At 49.1% G+C, this 17,181-nt stretch overlaps 1 protein-coding gene across 2 annotated transcripts in view; it reads left to right on the top strand.

Moving 5' to 3' along the window:
• The window catches only part of IRAG1 (inositol 1,4,5-triphosphate receptor associated 1), a 111,717-nt gene that overhangs the window by 47,945 nt on the left and 46,591 nt on the right, over positions 1-17,181 (top strand). For both annotated transcript variants that reach the window (XM_075567102.1, XM_075567101.1), the window contains exons 3-4: positions 15,929-16,038; positions 16,712-16,788. In XM_075567102.1, the coding sequence (XP_075423217.1) occupies positions 15,929-16,038; positions 16,712-16,788 (187 nt within the window). The remainder of the gene's footprint in view (positions 1-15,928; positions 16,039-16,711; positions 16,789-17,181) is intronic.

Here is a 17,181-nt window from a genome sequence, read left to right as displayed (position 1 = left end):
TTGCAGTGGTCCGGAAGCTAGTTAGCCTGTAATTTAATATCTCAGTTGGTTCATTACAGGGACTTACAAACCGTAAATTAATCTTTCTAGGCACTACAGAGAAGTTGCATGCATCAACGTAAATTTTATTTTGGATTTCAATAAACCGCATTATATATATAGTTTTTGCTTCCATGTGTATTAGTTTAGAGTTAGAAAGACAGCGGGGGCAGCACTCGTGGGGACTCCGTGGATTGCATGGTAAAGGTGTACAGAAGTGAAATGTCGGCACTGCAGAGGACTTTAAAACGAAGCACATATTAATTGAAACATATCGGCGTTTTGGTGCTCAATCGTCGATATTCTTCAGTTAAAGGAGCAATCTAAGCCGTCTTTATTTTCTTGCTTTTTTTAAAAAAAGACGTAGGATTGAAGCAGGGGGTCTCTGACGCTGAACCCCGTTAATTTTAGCTCCGAGGACCCCCTGCTTCCGGAGGTACTTGCCTCCAAAGTGGGTGCTGGTATCTGGGCATAGTTTAAAGTGCCTGCGTCACACCGGCCAATAGGAAGCTGAACCTGATGACATCACGGCTTCCTATTGGCCCACAGGGTGCAGGAGCTTTAAAAATCCACCATTGCGTGAACGCTGCTAGCCGAGCGGAACGGCTACTGGCACCCACCACTGGGTTAAGTGTCTCCGGAAGCACGGGGCCCCAGGAGCTGAAATGAATGGGGCTCAGCTCCGGATACGCCCTACTTCAAACCTATGTTAAAAATAAAAATAAATTGCATGCTTGATTTGCCTCTTTAATACGTGCTTTGTTTTGAAGTCCTGCAAAGTGCAGACATTTCAGTTCTGTATTATTTTAGAGTTGGGCGCCCCTGAAAGCAGTGGTAACATGCCTACTTTATCGCGCGTCTGCTGTTCCTTTATACACTTCAGGTTTTCAGTCAATAGGAAAGCCTTTTCTGTCAGCAGGAAAAGCATTGCGCGTTAGGCTTCCAGCTCTCAGAATGCAATGTCCCTGAAAGAGATGATTAACGACTTTTAAATATGAAGTTGTAGACATTCCTCTGCTAATTCTCAAAGACGGCTTTAATTAACTTTATTTATGCTTTAGAGAAGAGATCAAGTTGCCGTTCTCTGCCTTTTTTTTTCTTTCTTAACGTTATAAAAATCATGGAATTTATATCTTGGCATGGTTTCCGTTCTCAACTTTTCATTATCTTTGGAGCCTCACGATTCCACTTCATAGTTAAAAACATCCGCTGCCTTTCCTTTCATATGGAAGGAAAAGTGTCAGCTATGAGCCCAGGGATGATTTGTCACGTATCTCAAAGGCACATTGTGCTAATGATTAGTTTCCTGGCTTGTTGCAAACAGCACATTTGGAACCCACGTTGGTGATTTTTTTCTGGAAGTATTATATTTGTATCCTCTCGTGTGAACATGCAGTTCCTCAGCAGTATATAAAGGAAATGACAGTTGTCATTTAAGCCTGTGAAACCGTCGGTATTGCTCTCAGCGATGCTAAACAGGAATTTGCAAATAAGCAAAGGAGCCAGGAAACAATACACTTAAAAGATATGGCAACTCTCTACCTCCTTCATTTGGGGGGGTTTGCAGAGAGGTCATTTATATACTGAACTCCACAAAAGATCTATATATACTAAAGAGAAAATAAATCCCTCTGAGATCAGACTCCAAAAGACTGTTCATGGTCCCAAGGCTCAACAAAGTATCCGGCCGCTCCTCCTTCTCTTACCGTGCACCCCAAAACTGGAACAACCTACCGGAGACTCTCACATCCACCACCAGTTTAAGTTCTTTCAAAACTAAGGCTGTCTCACATTTTAATCTGGTCTGTAACTGTTACATACGCCTATAATATATATTGGGGGTTATGCACAAAGCAGTGATAAGTGTTTTTAAGTGAGATAAATGCCTTTATTTCTTAATATTGCGTGCAGCTCAATTCACAAAGCAGTGATAACACTGCAGTATCCCGCTTAAAACTCTTTTTATCATTAAATCACAGTCATTGCTAAAAAATTTGCGCTATAAATTGCGCCATAAAGCATTTATCTCACTTAAAAACACTTATCACTGCTTTGTTCATAACCCCCATTATCTCTTATTGTGCAGGCAATGTCTTGTATATAATGTATACCCTGTTCATTTATGTAACCTTATTTTTAACCATGTATTATTTGTCATATTAACTGTGTCCAGGACATACTTGAAAACGAGAGGTAACTCTCAATGTATTACTTCCTGGTAAAACATTTTAATAGATGGAAAAAAAATAGGGCACTTAACTCCTTATTACCAGCTGGTAATAGGGATTTAAGTGCCATAATGGAGGGGTTTAATTTCTCTTTAGTATATATGCCTAATAGCCATATCCCTGTGTGCACCTCCCTTGTAGAAATACATTGTTTATATTAAGCTGAGGAAGGGGCCATTTGTATTTATAGAAGATAAAAGTTGTAAAATAATAACTGTTACAATGGATGCAGGTGCTAAAACTCCCAAATGAAGGAGTATCATGCGGACTTCATGTGTTGTCCGTCTACTATGCCACCTTTTGGTCCCTGTACTAAAACATAGCCACGCAGGCTTCCCTACAAACTTGCACTTCAAGTTCACAATCCATGATATATTTTAGAGGGGTTACCCTTATTCCTTACAGAAGGGACTTTTTAACGGCATGGAATTCAACCCAGTGTTGGTAGTTTGACGGTAGACAAGTGGTTGATACTAAATATGACTGCAAAGCCGCACTGCCATTTTTTACCATTTTTTATTACAAAACTTTTTTTATTACAAAACTATGCTCCGCAGCAATCAAGCAAGGGCTGAGGGAGTGGCTCAGTGAGTAACGACACTGAGTTTGGATCAGTGGAATCTGGTTCGATTCCCGTGGTCGGCTCCTTGTGACCTTGGACGAGTCATTTTATCTCCCTGTGCATCAGGCACCAAAAACATAGACTGTAAGCTCACCTGTGTCTGTAACATTGCTGCGTACCGCGCACTATGCTGTAATTGTGATGTGCTTTGAGTCCCATTGGGAGAAAAGCAGTATATGAAACAAAGTTGTTATAAGCACAAAACGGTGAAATGGTACTTCTTTGACCAATTGCACTTCCTCGAATAAAACAAATAAGAATATTTGACATGAATGTAGGTTTACTTTATACATGGGGGTAAGCCATGGCTAGCTGGCCACTAAGGTCTTCTAAAGGATTAACATACCAAACACGTAACTACCCCCAATGCCTATAAATTGCTATGCCTAACAAGGGATCTACCGCCATATCGCTCCAGGATAGAGGTGGTGGAGTAAAGGAGCACGCACACAGTCCATCCAAGCGCAGAACAATGAATTCAGGGCAACTCCATATGAAAAGTATAAGGTGGTTTATTTAAGGGTACAAAAATGAAGAGAGGACTAACGCGCCAACGCGTCTCATCCGACAGGGACTTTAGCAAGGTGTAATTAGACATACCTGACTTCACTTTTTATACTTGCACAATTCGCACCAAAACCAGCCGGTGCAGCGTCATACGCATGCGTCTTGGGTCCGTCGCGCCGCTATACATCATCCGAAGACAGCCCAAAATGAATTGGCGCCCGGGATGACGTCGGACGCGGACCCCAGACGCATGCATGTGACGCTGCACCGGCTGGTTTTGGCGCGAATTGTGCAAGCATAAAAAGTGCAGTCAGGTACGCATGCGTCTGGGGTCCGCGTCCGACGTCATCCCGGGCGCCAATTCATTTGGGCTGATAGTGCTAGGTTTGGTTCAGTGCCAATGAGGCTACCTTGGCTCATTCAAGGATACCCTAGGTAGTCTCGGTGGCACTAAAGGGATTAATGATTGAATAAAAACAATTACCTCGCCCATATTGCGCTCCTCAACGTGGTTTTTCGCCCCAAGGCCATACTGCAGGTGCGACGGAGCGCATGGCGTCGCGCGCGCCTGCTGCAGAGGCAATCCGTGGCCTGTGGCCTGTGAAGGCGTGCCTGTGATGTCACGTGACCGGTTCGTCAAGTAAAAGAGAGGCCTTGTGAGGATGTCTCCCATTAAAAAGGAAGAAGATTAATAAGAAAAGGGTTTAAAAATCACTGAGGGATATTCTTCAATGACCAAGTATGATATGATCAATAGTTTTGGTCAACATTGAGGTTGGGTCATCGATGGACATAAAAAAAACTTTGAATTCAAGGTGGCCAATATGCGTTTTTTTTAATTGGGGGGCTCGGGGGGGCAGCAAGGGGTGAAAAAATTATTCATTTATTTCCATGGATATTTTGTTTAATTTTTTAATAATTCTTTGGTGGTTGGGCCCGTTGGATTAATTTAATGCAGCTGTTCCAGGGATATTTGACCCTTAAGGCCATGGAGGAGCGTACAAATGGAGGGGGTAAGTGCTTTTATTTTTTAATTAACCCCTTCAGTACCAATGTGGCTGCCTAGGCTCTCTTTGAAAGAGCATAGGTTGCCTCACCGGCACTGAAGGAGTTATTGACCACCACTTGATGCTTATGTTTATTTATTTAATGGTTTATTTCATATTTTTTGTATGTCCTTTATCTACACTGGGGTTTGTTAGGTATGTTAGGGTGGTGGTACACTGGTGAGTAAAGGGGATGGGTAATTTGTGATGTGGGGGTTGCCAAGCGAGACCTTACTAGCCTCTTCGATATGCGACGGGTGGGGGGGGCGGGGTAGTTAGTGTAGTGTCATTTATTTGGTGTAATATTTAACCCCTTTGGTATCTGAAGGCATCCCTTTGCTATGCTTTACAAGCTCATCAGCTCATTGCAATAGTGACTAGCGTGGTTCTTCTGCATTATCGCCAAATGAGGTAATTAGCACACCAGTGTTGTGAATATATTTCTTAGTGAGTACGGCATAAAACCGGAACAAATATCCAGCATTCTATATGTAAGGATGTGCATACAGCTAAACCCCGTTATAACGCGGGTCTCGGGGTCCACCCCGAGACCACCGCGTTACTAACGGGGTCGCGAGAAAAAAAAATGGCCGCCGCGCTTTAGCGCATATTCATCCCGCGGGACAGGAGATGGGAGCGGGCATGTCCCTCCGCTCCCCGCTTCCCCCTGTCACCGCGGGACAGGCCGCGGGGCAGGAGATGGGAGCGGGGATGTCCCTCCTGTCCCCGCTTCCCCCTGTCACCGTGTGACAGGCCGCGGGGCAGGAGATGGGAGCGGGGATGTCCCTCCTGTCCCCGCTTCCCCCTGTCACCGCGTGACAGCCCGCGGGGCAGGAGATGAGAGCGGGGATGTCCCTCAGGTCGCCGCTTACCTCAGATCCCGCTGCCTGCATGGAGGTGGTAGCGGGGGGTTTCTTCTCCCCACCGCTGTCCCTGGCGCTCCCGCTGCCTGCGCGGGAGGAGGGGGGGGAGCGGGTGGTGGTGCTGGTCGCGGCCTTTCCTGTGCTCCGACCCCACCCCCCGTCTGTGTAGAGTGAGAGAGTGTGTGTGTGTATGTATATATGGGAGAGAAAGTGTGTGTGTGTATATGGGTGTGTGTATGTGGGTGTGAGTGTGTGTAAGTGTCTGAGTGTGTGTGTAAGTGTGTGTAAGTGTGTGTAAGTGTGTGTAAGAGTGTGTGAGTGTCTGTGAGTGTCTGTGAGTGTGTGTAAGTGTGTGTAAGTGTGTGTAAGTGTGTGTAAGTGTGTGTGAGTGTCTGTGAGTGTGTAAGTGTGTGTAAGTGTGTGTAAGTGTGTGTAAGTGCGTGTAAGTGTGTGTGAGTGTCTGTGAGTGTGCGTGAGTGTGCGTAAGTGTGCGTAAGTGTGCGTGGGAGTGTGTGTGAGTGTGTGTGCGTGTGCGTAAGTGTGTGTGAGTGTGTGTGAGTGTCTGTAAGTGTGTGTGAGTGTGTGTGCAGTGTGAGCAATGAGGAGTGTGTGTGCAGTGTACAGTGTGTGTGCAGTGTGTCAGTGTGTGCAGTGTGACCAATGAGCAGTGTGTGTGCAGTGTGCAGTGTGTGTGCAGTGTGTCCAATGAGCAGTGTGTGTGCAGTGTGTCAGTGTGTGCAGTGTGAGCAATGAGCAGTGTGTGTGCAGTGTGCAGTGTGTGTGCAGTGTGTCCAATGAGCAGTGTGTGTGCAGTGTGCAGTGTGTGTGCAGTGTGTCCAATGAGCAGTGTGTGTGCAGTGTGCAGTGTGTGTGCAGTGTGTCAGTGTGTGCAGTGTGAGCAATGAGCAGTGTGTGTGCAGTGTGCAGTGTGTGTGCAGTGTGTCCAATGAGCAGTGTGTGTGCAGTGTGCAGTGTGTGTGCAGTGTGTCAGTGTGTGCAGTGTGAGCAATGAGCAGTGTGTGTGCAGTGTGCAGTGTGTGTGCAGTGTGTCCAATGAGCAGTGTGTGTGCAGTGTGCAGTGTGTGTGCAGTGTGTCAGTGTGTGCAGTGTGAGCAATGAGCAGTGTGTGTGCAGTGTGCAGTGTGTGTGCAGTGTGTCAGTGTGTGCAGTGTGAGCAATGAGCAGTGTGTGTGCAGTGTGCAGTGTGTGTGCAGTGTGTCAGTGTGAGCAATGAGCAGTGTGTGTGCAGTGTGCAGTGTGTGTGCAGTGTGGCAGTGTGAGCAATGAGCAGTGTGTGTGCAGTGAGTGTGTGCAGTGTGTGCAGTGTGTGCAGTGTGCAAAAAAAAAATGAAAAAAAAAATTTTTTTTTAAAAATTTTTTTTTTTTTTTTTTTTTTTAAACGGGAGCCACGGGAAAACCGCGTTATAACCGAATCGCGGTATAACGAGGCGCGTTATAACGGGGTTTAGCTGTATATATAAAGGTTCCGCGCTGTCATTTGCAAAGGAAGCGCCATATTGTCCTTTTGCCAGCAAGGTCACTGTGTACAGTTAGGCTGCGCATGCGCGAGAGAAGCGCGCGAAGGGCAACCATTCTGTAGAACTCTGAACTCTGAACTGTGAGAGAGTCAGCTGAGGCTGAGGACCAATCGGGTGTGAGACTCTGGATAGAGGAACCGGATGCGTGTGGGCGGTGGGTCAGACACGAGAGGGAGGTGAAGGAGGAGGTTGGCGGAACCTCGTGTGCGTGAGCGGAGGGTCAGTGACCTTCCCGCTTAGGTGAGAGACATTCCCCAGGCCCGAGCAGCATTCCCCTGTCATCGTAGGGTGCCGTTTTGTAGGGACGGCCATAGCTGTTAGGGACGTTTCCCTTTAGTGCGGTTTGAGCTGCGGAGCTGCGGTCGCCATCTTGGATTGGATACAGACGACGCAGCATAACGGAGTGTCGGCGAAAGGCTGGAATAATGCTAAGGACCCTGTGTGGAGTGTGACGGTCACCGCAGTGACCGGAAGGTATCATTGTCTACAAGTGCACCTACACCGGTCAACAGGCGCTGATCCCGCCTCCCACTAACTAATTGGGGCATCAGTGTGAAACCATATGGTACAATACAGATACTGGTTATAGGACATACTCCTAGGGAGAGTGGCAGAGCCACCTGTGTACATAACATTATCCCTGATAAGGTGTGGCCGAGCCACTGTGTGTGTGTAACGTTAAGATATATATTCTGCATTTATTCCGTTCAGTATGCATAATACATAAAAGGTTGCTGTTGCACAATATGGTTGTTATGTTCTTGCTTAGGGTATATTCTCTATCATGGGGATCCTGGGCAAGTGGAGGCGCTGCACCGTGATAAGTAAGGGTATGACCCCAGGCTCCCAAATAGCGGAGGCTCAGAGCTCCTGAAGCCACAGGTACATGCAACACCCGTAGTTCCTTAGTGCATGCAGGCACAAAAAGGGCTACATTTGGAGGCGCTGCTGAGATCTTAGACCTGGGGTGCCCCACATTTTTTTTGTCTCTATTGTGCAACCAACCCACATCATGTCGGTGCCCTCGGCGCTCGAGGTGCGCAAGTGGGCCCAGCGGCGCGGGATTCCCTTGAACCGTGCTTTCGCGCTGGGCCATGTCCCCGCCACGATCTCGTTAGGCACAGTGACCGAGCAGGTCCGAAAGCTTCCGCTCCTGGACAATGCCCAAGTACAAGACCACTTCTATGACCGCGACCAGGCCTGGCGCCGGGTCTTGTATGCCACTGAACAAGATATATGCCCCGAGGCTTTGCCCCGTATACTGCTGCTGCCCGAGGCCCCGGGGGTGCGCTGCCCCATAGTCCAGGTGGACACCCCTGCGCCCCTGGCCACCTCCACCCCACAGAGAGAGTACACACCCGCCGTAGGTGCCGCGACCGGAGGCCCCGACCACTCCCCTGACCGTGGCCTGCACCCTCGCTGGCCGGCAGCCCTGAGCATAGGCTCCTCATCCACCCCGTCCGGCCTGCGGTCTGCCCTCAACTGACTTAGCTTATCAAGATTGGACACTTACCCCGCAGTCGGGGATAGCTTACCGGGAGACACCTCTATTCCCGCCATAGCCGCCGCTCTCCACAACACCACCCAGTCGCTCCAGTACAGGAAGTTAAAGGACTTCTCCGGTGAGAAACCCACGCCCCAAGGGGAAGTAGGGATAGAGGACTGGTTGGATCATACCGAACAGGTACTGCCTGAATGGACCTGCACGGACGCGGTCCGCAGACAGCGCATCGTTGAGTGCTTACGGCCCCCCGCGTCCCACATGGTGCACTACTACCGAGATGACAATCCGGAAGCTGATGCGGCAGATCTCATCTACTGCCTGACAAAGGCGTATGGAGCCCCGGTGGACACATATGCTTTGATGGCCAAATTCCATGCGTTAGCCCAGAAGGAAGGGGAAATGGTGTCCGATTTTCTCAGGCGACTACACCTGGACCTCTGGAATCTGGTGAGGAAGGGCGTGTTGCCGAGGATAGAAGCCAACGGACTACGCACCACTCAGCTGTTGAGGGGGCTCCTACCCCTACACCCCGTGTCGGTGCGGGTCAGTAGCTGCCTAACGCCCGGACAAGCCTTGTCGTTTCACGACCTAATGGATCGGGTCCAAGCACACGAGACGGTGTTGTTAGGGCGTGACCTAGCCACCGGGAAGAAGCCACAGCCTGGGAGTAAGGAAGTCAAGAAAGTGGAACCCAAGCCCGACGTGCCCGAATCTGGGGATCCCGACCCCGAGGATGTCACCCCCCCAGTGACACCCAGATCTCGTCCCCCGACCGGGCGAAGTTCACCAACCAGGAGAGGCGAGGATTACCTCAGTCAAATGCAGTGCTACGCATGCGGAAAGATGGGACATTTACGGGCCCGCTGCCCCACCTTGCGGAGGACGTCGTCCCGACCGGCGCAGTCAATGCCGTGCCAAACTCTGGAGGATGAAAAGGCATCACCACCCTCTCCGAGCCACCGAATTGGCCCCGCCTCCATTATTCGGGTAGTTATCGAGGGCATCTACGCCGCCGCATTGTTGGATACGGGGTCCCAAGTGACCATTGTATACCGGCCCTTCTACGACCAACACCTACACCAATTGCCGTTGCTATCTGCGGATGCCTTGCGACTACGGGGATTGAGTCATGAGGATTACCCCATAGACGGAGTAGTAAAGGTGCAGTTAGATATTCTCCAGCTGAACACGGGTAAACATCACCCCATGGAAGTGGAGGCCTTAGTGTGCCCCGAACCTCAGGACCACCCCAGCGCCCCAATCATCTTGGGGACCAACGCTGACATGGTGCGCGCGGTATTCCGCCAGTTTTTGCAGGAAGCGGGAGAAGCCCCGCTGCTGGCCCTAGCGGCCTGCCCCGCCCTCCAAGAGGTCTGCGGTAAAATTGCGACTGAAGAGGAGTATGGCGTCCTTTACAGCCAAGAATGGGGGCTGACTCAAATTCCCCCGGGGGAAGGACGAATGATGGTCGCTGCTTGCCACTACCCCCGACGACGGTCGGAGGATCAACTCTTCACCGTGGAAAGTGTGGCCCAAGACGAACAACGGTTGGGCTACAAAGTACTGGCCTCCGTAAAGAAATGGCCCGGGAAGATTCCGAGTCGCACCTGGGTGTACGTGCAGAATATATCCCCGTATCCCATGACTATTGACCGGCGGCAGACGCTGGGAAGAATATACCCCGTGACTCCCGAGGAGAAGGTCCCGACGAGACAATCTGGGTGCTCCTCTACTACCTCTGATTCAGTGTTGGAATTTGACTTCGGCGACTCGCCACTCCCGGATGAATGGAGGAAGAGACTGCAGGACGAGCTACACGACCGAAGGAGTGTGTTCTCCACTAGTGATATGGATGTGGGGTGCAGTCGCAGTGCCCACCATACCATCCGAATGAGCGACGCTACCCCCTTCCGGGAGCGCTCCCGCCGGCTTGCCCCCCGGGATGTTGAAGAAGTGAGGAGATTACTCGCCGAGATGGAAACGGCTGGCATCGTGCAGGAATCTCGGAGCCTTACGCCTCACCCATCGTGGTAGTCCGCAAGAAGAACGGGACGGTCCGTCTCTGTGTGGATTACAGAACCTGAATACCCGTACTATCCCCGATCAGTATACACTGCCCCGAATCGAGGATCTCCTGAACGCTCTGACGGGAAGTAAATGGTTCAGTGTGCTCGATCTCAGGTCCGGATACTACCAAGTACCCATGGGCCAGGAAGACCAAGAAAAAACGGCCTTCATCTGTCCATTAGGGTTCTACCAATTTACCCGCATGCCACAAGGGATCTGCGGGGCCCCGGCCACGTTCCAGAGATTAATGGAAAAAACCCTCGGAGACCTGAACCCGCGAGAATGCTTGGTGTACCTGGACGACATTATCGTGTTCGGGCGGACTCTAGAAGAGCACTCCGAGAGGCTGATGAAGGTGCTAGATAGACTTCAGGGGGAGGGTCTAAAACTGTCTCTGGACAAATGCAAGTTCTGTCGATCCTCCGTGACGTATGTGGGTCATATTGTATCGGCTGATGGAGTATCCACCGATCCAGGGAAGATAGAGGCGGTGGTGAATTGGCCTAGACCTCATAATGTCCAAGAGTTGCGGTCCTTCTTGGGATTTTGTGGCTATTATCGCCGGTTCGTTGAGGGCTATTCTAGCAAGGCCAAGCGATTGAACGATCTCCTAAAGGTATATCCGGGAGAAACCGAGAGGAAGGGAATCACGGCACAGACGCCCTTTGGGGAGACATGGACCTCGGAATGTGAACAGGTCTTCATGAACTAAAAGGCCAGCCTCACTCAGGCTCCCGTCTTGGCCTATGCGGACCCAGAACGAGAATATGTCCTACATGTCGATGCTAGCCTCAGCGGCTTAGGAGCGGTCTTGCATCAGAAGTATGAGACCGGGCTACGTCCGGTGGCCTATGCGAGCCGAAGCTTGACCCCTAGCGAACAGAACTACCCGGTCCATAAACTGGAATTCTTGGCGCTAAAATGGGCTGTGGTGGACAAACTGCATGACTACCTGTATGGGGTACAGTTCGAAGTACGAACGAACAACAATCCCATGACATATATAAATACATCTGCCAAATTAGACGCCACGGGACACCGTTGGTTAGCTGCTCTAGCCAACTACAGGTTCAACCTTAAATACAAACCCTGACCCACCAACATAGGTGCCGACGCCCTGTCTCGTCGACCTGGCCTTCAATCCACCCCTGATGAGGAAGTCTGGGAAGAGATACCGGGTCCCGGGATTCGTGCCCTCTGCTCCGTGGCTGCGGTAGTCGACGACCAAGTAGCATTCTCGGAATTACGGGTTGTTGATTCGTTGGGATGTCATTCGCGGGCTATTCCTCGGGCCTATCAAGGTCGAGAAGGGATGAACATCACTGAAGATAATATCATCTCGTGGAGGGATCTAGTGCATTATCAAACTCAAGACCCCATAGTGGAGCTAGCCCGTCAAGCGGTACAACAAGATAACCCTTCTATACTGAAGCGAGCCCCCAAAGACTTGGTGAAACTCCTGTCAAATGAGTTTGGGAAGTTCGAAATGGACAATTGTTTGTTATATCGGGTGATACCCTATCATAACCATCCCGATCGGCGCCAGCTGTTTTTGCCGGAACGCTTGAGAACCCTAGTCCTCCGGGCCCTTCACGATGACCATGGCCACCTGGGCATTGACAAGACATTTGGGCTACTACAGGATAGGTTCTATTGGCCTAGAATGAGGGAGTCCGTGGAGCGACATTGTCGGAGGTGTAATCGCTGTTTGCAAAGAAAGACACTGCCCACCAGGGCGGCCCCCATGGCACACTTGAAAAGCTCGGGCCCCATGGACTTGGTGTGTATGGATTTTCTCTGTATCGAGCCCGACAGTCGGGGCGTTAGTAATGTTCTCGTGATCACTGACCACTACACTAGGTACGCCCAAGCGTTCCCTACGAAAGACCAGAAGGCCGTAACGGTGGCCCGAGTACTGTGGGAGAAATATTTCATTCACTATGGATTACCCAATCGTTTTCACTCTGATCAGGGCAGGGATTTTGAGAGTACACTAATACGGGAGTTACTCACACTACTGAACATTGCCAAGTCGCGTACTACCCCGTACCACCCCGAAGGGGATGCTTTGCCTGAACGGTTCAATCGCACTTTGTTAGATATGTTAGGAACGTTGACGAGCCCGCAAAAGACGGAGTGGAGTAAACACGTCGAGGCCTTGGTACATGCGTATAATTGTACCCGACATGAGTCCACCGGGTACACCCCGTATTTTTTGATGTTCGGAAGAGAAGCCCGGTTACCGGTGGATGTGCGTCTGCGGATATCTACCGATGGGGTATCCAATAGAACGCATTTTCGATATGTACAGCGGCTAAGGGACAGTTTACAGCTGGCCTATAAATTGGCTGAACGGGCGACAGCGCAGTTGAATGCGGGAAATAAAAGGCGCTACGATCACAAAGTACGTCACAAGGAAATTCACCCCGGAGATGCGGTCCTCTTACGCAACTTAGGTGTTCCTGGGAAGCATAAATTGGCGGACCGGTGGCGGGAAGGTGTGTATGAGGTGGAGTCACAGATGCCTGGCCTTCCTGTGTACCGGATCAAGGATTCCGAAGGCCGCGTAAAAGTGTGGCATAGGAATCATCTACTTCCCATACCTCAAGTAGGGACTGACGAATTGGAAGTTCCAGCCACGCCCATAGATGGAGGAGTTGAACACACAAAGGATGGCCCAGAGACTGTAAAAATTGCCACCTCTGAGGATCCAATGGAAGGAACCTCTCAAAGGGGCCTTCCGGCCGTGGGGGCATCTCCCGAAGGAGCCACGGGTAAAGAGCCTCTTGGCCCGAACATTGACCATTTGACTCCAGCGAGTCAGTCCCTAGATCCACAAAGTCCCTGTTTCACACCCCAGAGAGACTGTACTAATGCTGAAAACCCCTCAAGGGTAGAGATGGAAATACCAGTTGAGACTGGATACTCTGCAGAGGAAGCGGAGGAGAATCAACCTCGGCGAAGCCAAAGAACCAGTCAGCCTCCCATGCGGATGGCATATGACCAATTTGGGGCACCCCATTATGAGGCGCAGCAGTGGGCTCGGCATAGGATGCAAACTGTGATGGTACTGTTTAACGAAATGTGTAACCTAATCTAGGAAAGAGAGGGTTGTGTAAATAGTTATATATATGTGATTTAGGTAGACCAGCGGGGACGTTGGATTCTGGAGAGGGGAGAATGTAAGGATGTGCATATATATAAAGGTTCCGCGCTGTCATTTGCAAAGGAAGCGCCATATTGTCCTTTTGCCAGCAAGGTCACTGTGTACAGTTAGGCTGCGCATGCGCGAGAGAAGCGCGCGAAGGGCAACCATTCTGTAGAACTCTGAACTCTGAACTGTGAGAGAGTCAGCTGAGGCTGAGGACCAATCGGGTGTGAGACTCTGGATAGAGGAACCGGATGCGTGTGGGCGGTGGGTCAGACACGAGAGGGAGGTGAAGGAGGAGGTTGGCGGAACCTCGTGTGCGTGAGCGGAGGGTCAGTGACCTTCCCGCTTAGGTGAGAGACATTCCCCAGGCCCGAGCAGCATTCCCCTGTCATCGTAGGGTGCCGTTTTGTAGGGACGGCCATAGCTGTTAGGGACGTTTCCCTTTAGTGCGGTTTGAGCTGCGGAGCTGCGGTCGCCATCTTGGATTGGATACAGACGACGCAGCATAACGGAGTGTCGGCGAAAGGCTGGAATAACGCTAAGGACCCTGTGTGGAGTGTGACGGTCACCGCAGTGACCGGAAGGTATCATTGTCTACAAGTGCACCTACACCGGTCAACAGGCGCTGATCCCGCCTCCCACTAACTAATTGGGGCATCAGTGTGAAACCATATGGTACAATACAGATACTGGTTATAGGACATACTCCTAGGGAGAGTGGCAGAGCCACCTGTGTACATAACATTATCCCTGATAAGGTGTGGCCGAGCCACTGTGTGTGTGTAACGTTAAGATATATATTCTGCATTTATTCCGTTCAGTATGCATAATACATAAAAGGTTGCTGTTGCACAATATGGTTGTTATGTTCTTGCTTAGGGTATATTCTCTATCATGGGGATCCTGGGCAAGTGGAGGCGCTGCACCGTGATAAGTAAGGGTATGACCCCAGGCTCCCAAATAGCGGAGGCTCAGAGCTCCTGAAGCCACAGGTACATGCAACACCCGTAGTTCCTTAGTGCATGCAGGCACAAAAAGGGCTACATATATATTATAGACGATTTTACAAACGTTTGGGAATCTAGACCATAGAATAGTTAGAATATAGGTCCACGGACTCCTTATCATGTTCCTTCAAATTGATCTAAGTTACTAGTGGACACCCCAAGCTCCATTATGGGTTAATGAAGGCGCGCTCAACTCCAGTCCTCAAGCCCCACTCTCCATAGGTCAGGTTTTCAGGATATCCCTGCTTCCGCACAGGTGGCTCAATCAGAGGCTCAGTCTTGGACTGAGCCACCTATGCTGAAGCAGGGCCAAATTGAGCCACCTTTATTGGAGCTGGGATATCCTGAAACCTTGACCAGTTTCGGGAGTTGAGCTCCTCTGGTTTAATGCACCTGAACATTGACAGGAATAGGAGGTATCTCTGGTTCGGGCGCGCGAATCCACAGTTGGTCTGTGGCAGCGAGCATTTTGCTGGCTTTTGCTTTCTTAGAAACTTGCAGTAGATTTGTATCTACAATTGATCTTGATATTTGTAGAGAACACTACGCATGTGATGCAGAAATGTAATGTGATGCTGTTCCCTTCACGCGACATGCGGCACTTCTCGTTCCCCGTCTCGCTAACGCTGCATTTAGTACTCGGGCAAGAGAGAAACACCTCATTGCTTTAAATCTAGAGGCGCGAATATACAAGGGCAGTGATCGCGGTGTAGGGCGTTTTGCCGTGTTTAGCTGCCAGCCACTCGCCTCGCCGCCGGGACATCTCTCCGCTGGTCGTTTCGCCGCTAAGGTAAGCCCCTAACTTTACCCTAAAAACCCCTAATCTTAACCCGTAATACTAACGCTACCCCATACTCTAAAAACGTTAACCCCTTACCCTAAAAACCCCAGACCCTAAAAACCTTAACCCCTTACCATAAAAAAACCCTACCCTAAAAACCTTAACCCCTTACCCTAAAAACTTGAACCCCTTACCCTAAAAAACCCCTACCCTAAAAACCTTAACCCCTTACCCTAAAAACTCCCTAACCTAAAAACCTTAACCCCTTACCCTAAAAACTTTAACCCCTTACCCTAAGCCCTTCCACTAATTCTTTACCCTAAAAAGCTAACCCCTTCCCCTAAAACACCTATCCTTAACCCCCTATCATAACCGCTAAAAACCCTTCAATTATCTTACCTTATTGGCGAAACGGCCGGCGGCTGATGATCCGGCGGCGGGGCCGCTGCAGCGAAGGCTGGCGACTTGGTCACGTAAAAACCGGGCGCGACCAGATGGCCGACTTCCGCCGCGATAAAGCGCCTCGCTATTTTTTTCCTCTTGTAGGTGATTTTTGACATTTTCTGACTTTTTAGGATTCCGATACCGGGGGTCGTACATGTATTCCACCTGCTATTATTATCCTACCGGAGGCGCGCCTTCCGCTGGATGAAAGCTCCGAGCGAAACTGTCTTGAAAAGAACAGGTAGGACATACATTTATTTAAACCTCTTTCTCAACCAGGGCTGACGAAGCGGCTCGGTGAGTAAAGGCACTGACTGTAACCAACGACACTGAGTTTGAATCAGGTTCCTTGTGACCTTGGGTAAGGCACCTTATCTCCCTGTGCCTCAGGCACCAAAATTGTAGATTGTAAACGCTTCTGGACGGGGCGTACTGAATTGAAATAAAGTTGTTATTATTATTATTATTATTATTATTATTAATAAAATGTATGATCTGATCTGCTCAATTTTTGATTGTTTTTATTCGTTTGCTCTTTTTTTTTTAAATATAAGCTGAGCGTGACTTTTTGAATTTATTGCCTTATTTTTTTACAACATTTTTTTTTTTTTTTTAAATACTCGACAACGAACACATTTCACTTGCATTTGATTCCACTTTTCACTGGCTTTATCAATCAATATACCACATGTAGTGTGATTTTTATAGTGGAAATTTGTAATAAAACCGAATTTTGCCAGGGCCTTTTTTCCCCCCCCCGTACCTGCCAGTTACAATACGTTTTTAAATGTATCAATTTAGCAATGCTTTGTTTGCAAATAATTGTGCCCCTTATGTTCCCGATGAGACGGCTGCATGTACTATTGCCCTTTATTCTGTGTTCCAGAAAACATTAATTGTCACTTCTCTTTTAGACCCCATAGTCCCTCTGCGAGGACAAAGCGTCACTCAAGGTCTTCCTTCTCTTCTGCCAGCTCTCTGATTTCTGTTGGTAAGAAGCATTTTTATTGTTTTGAACGTGTTCTGTAGAAGACAGATTTAGTAGAGAATGGCAATCGTCATACAAGTTTGGCCCAATATGACAAGTGCAAACGTAGCCCCTTTAAATATTAAAAGGGCTGTTCTGTGTTTTCTCTTGGGCAGTGCTTTGCAGAAATCCTTGCTTGTTGTTCGAATAGTAGGCAGGGTTTTCATGGACTTTTACCAATTAGCAACTTTTAGATCACAGTACCCAGAGGCATTATTAAATTATGGTAGAAATTAGCGATTTCTGAGAATTTTTTTTAGCCCTTAATAATTCTGCCGACCGGTTTCCCAGGAATCACATTTGTTTAAAAAAAAAAAAAAATATCTGGTAAAAAGTTTGCGAATGGATTTAGGAAAT

The sequence above is a fragment of the Ascaphus truei genome, chromosome 12, assembly GCF_040206685.1.
Source record: "Ascaphus truei isolate aAscTru1 chromosome 12, aAscTru1.hap1, whole genome shotgun sequence".
Classification (NCBI taxonomy): Eukaryota; Metazoa; Chordata; class Amphibia; order Anura; family Ascaphidae; genus Ascaphus; species Ascaphus truei.
This window is presented reverse-complemented; position numbering and strand designations above follow the sequence as displayed.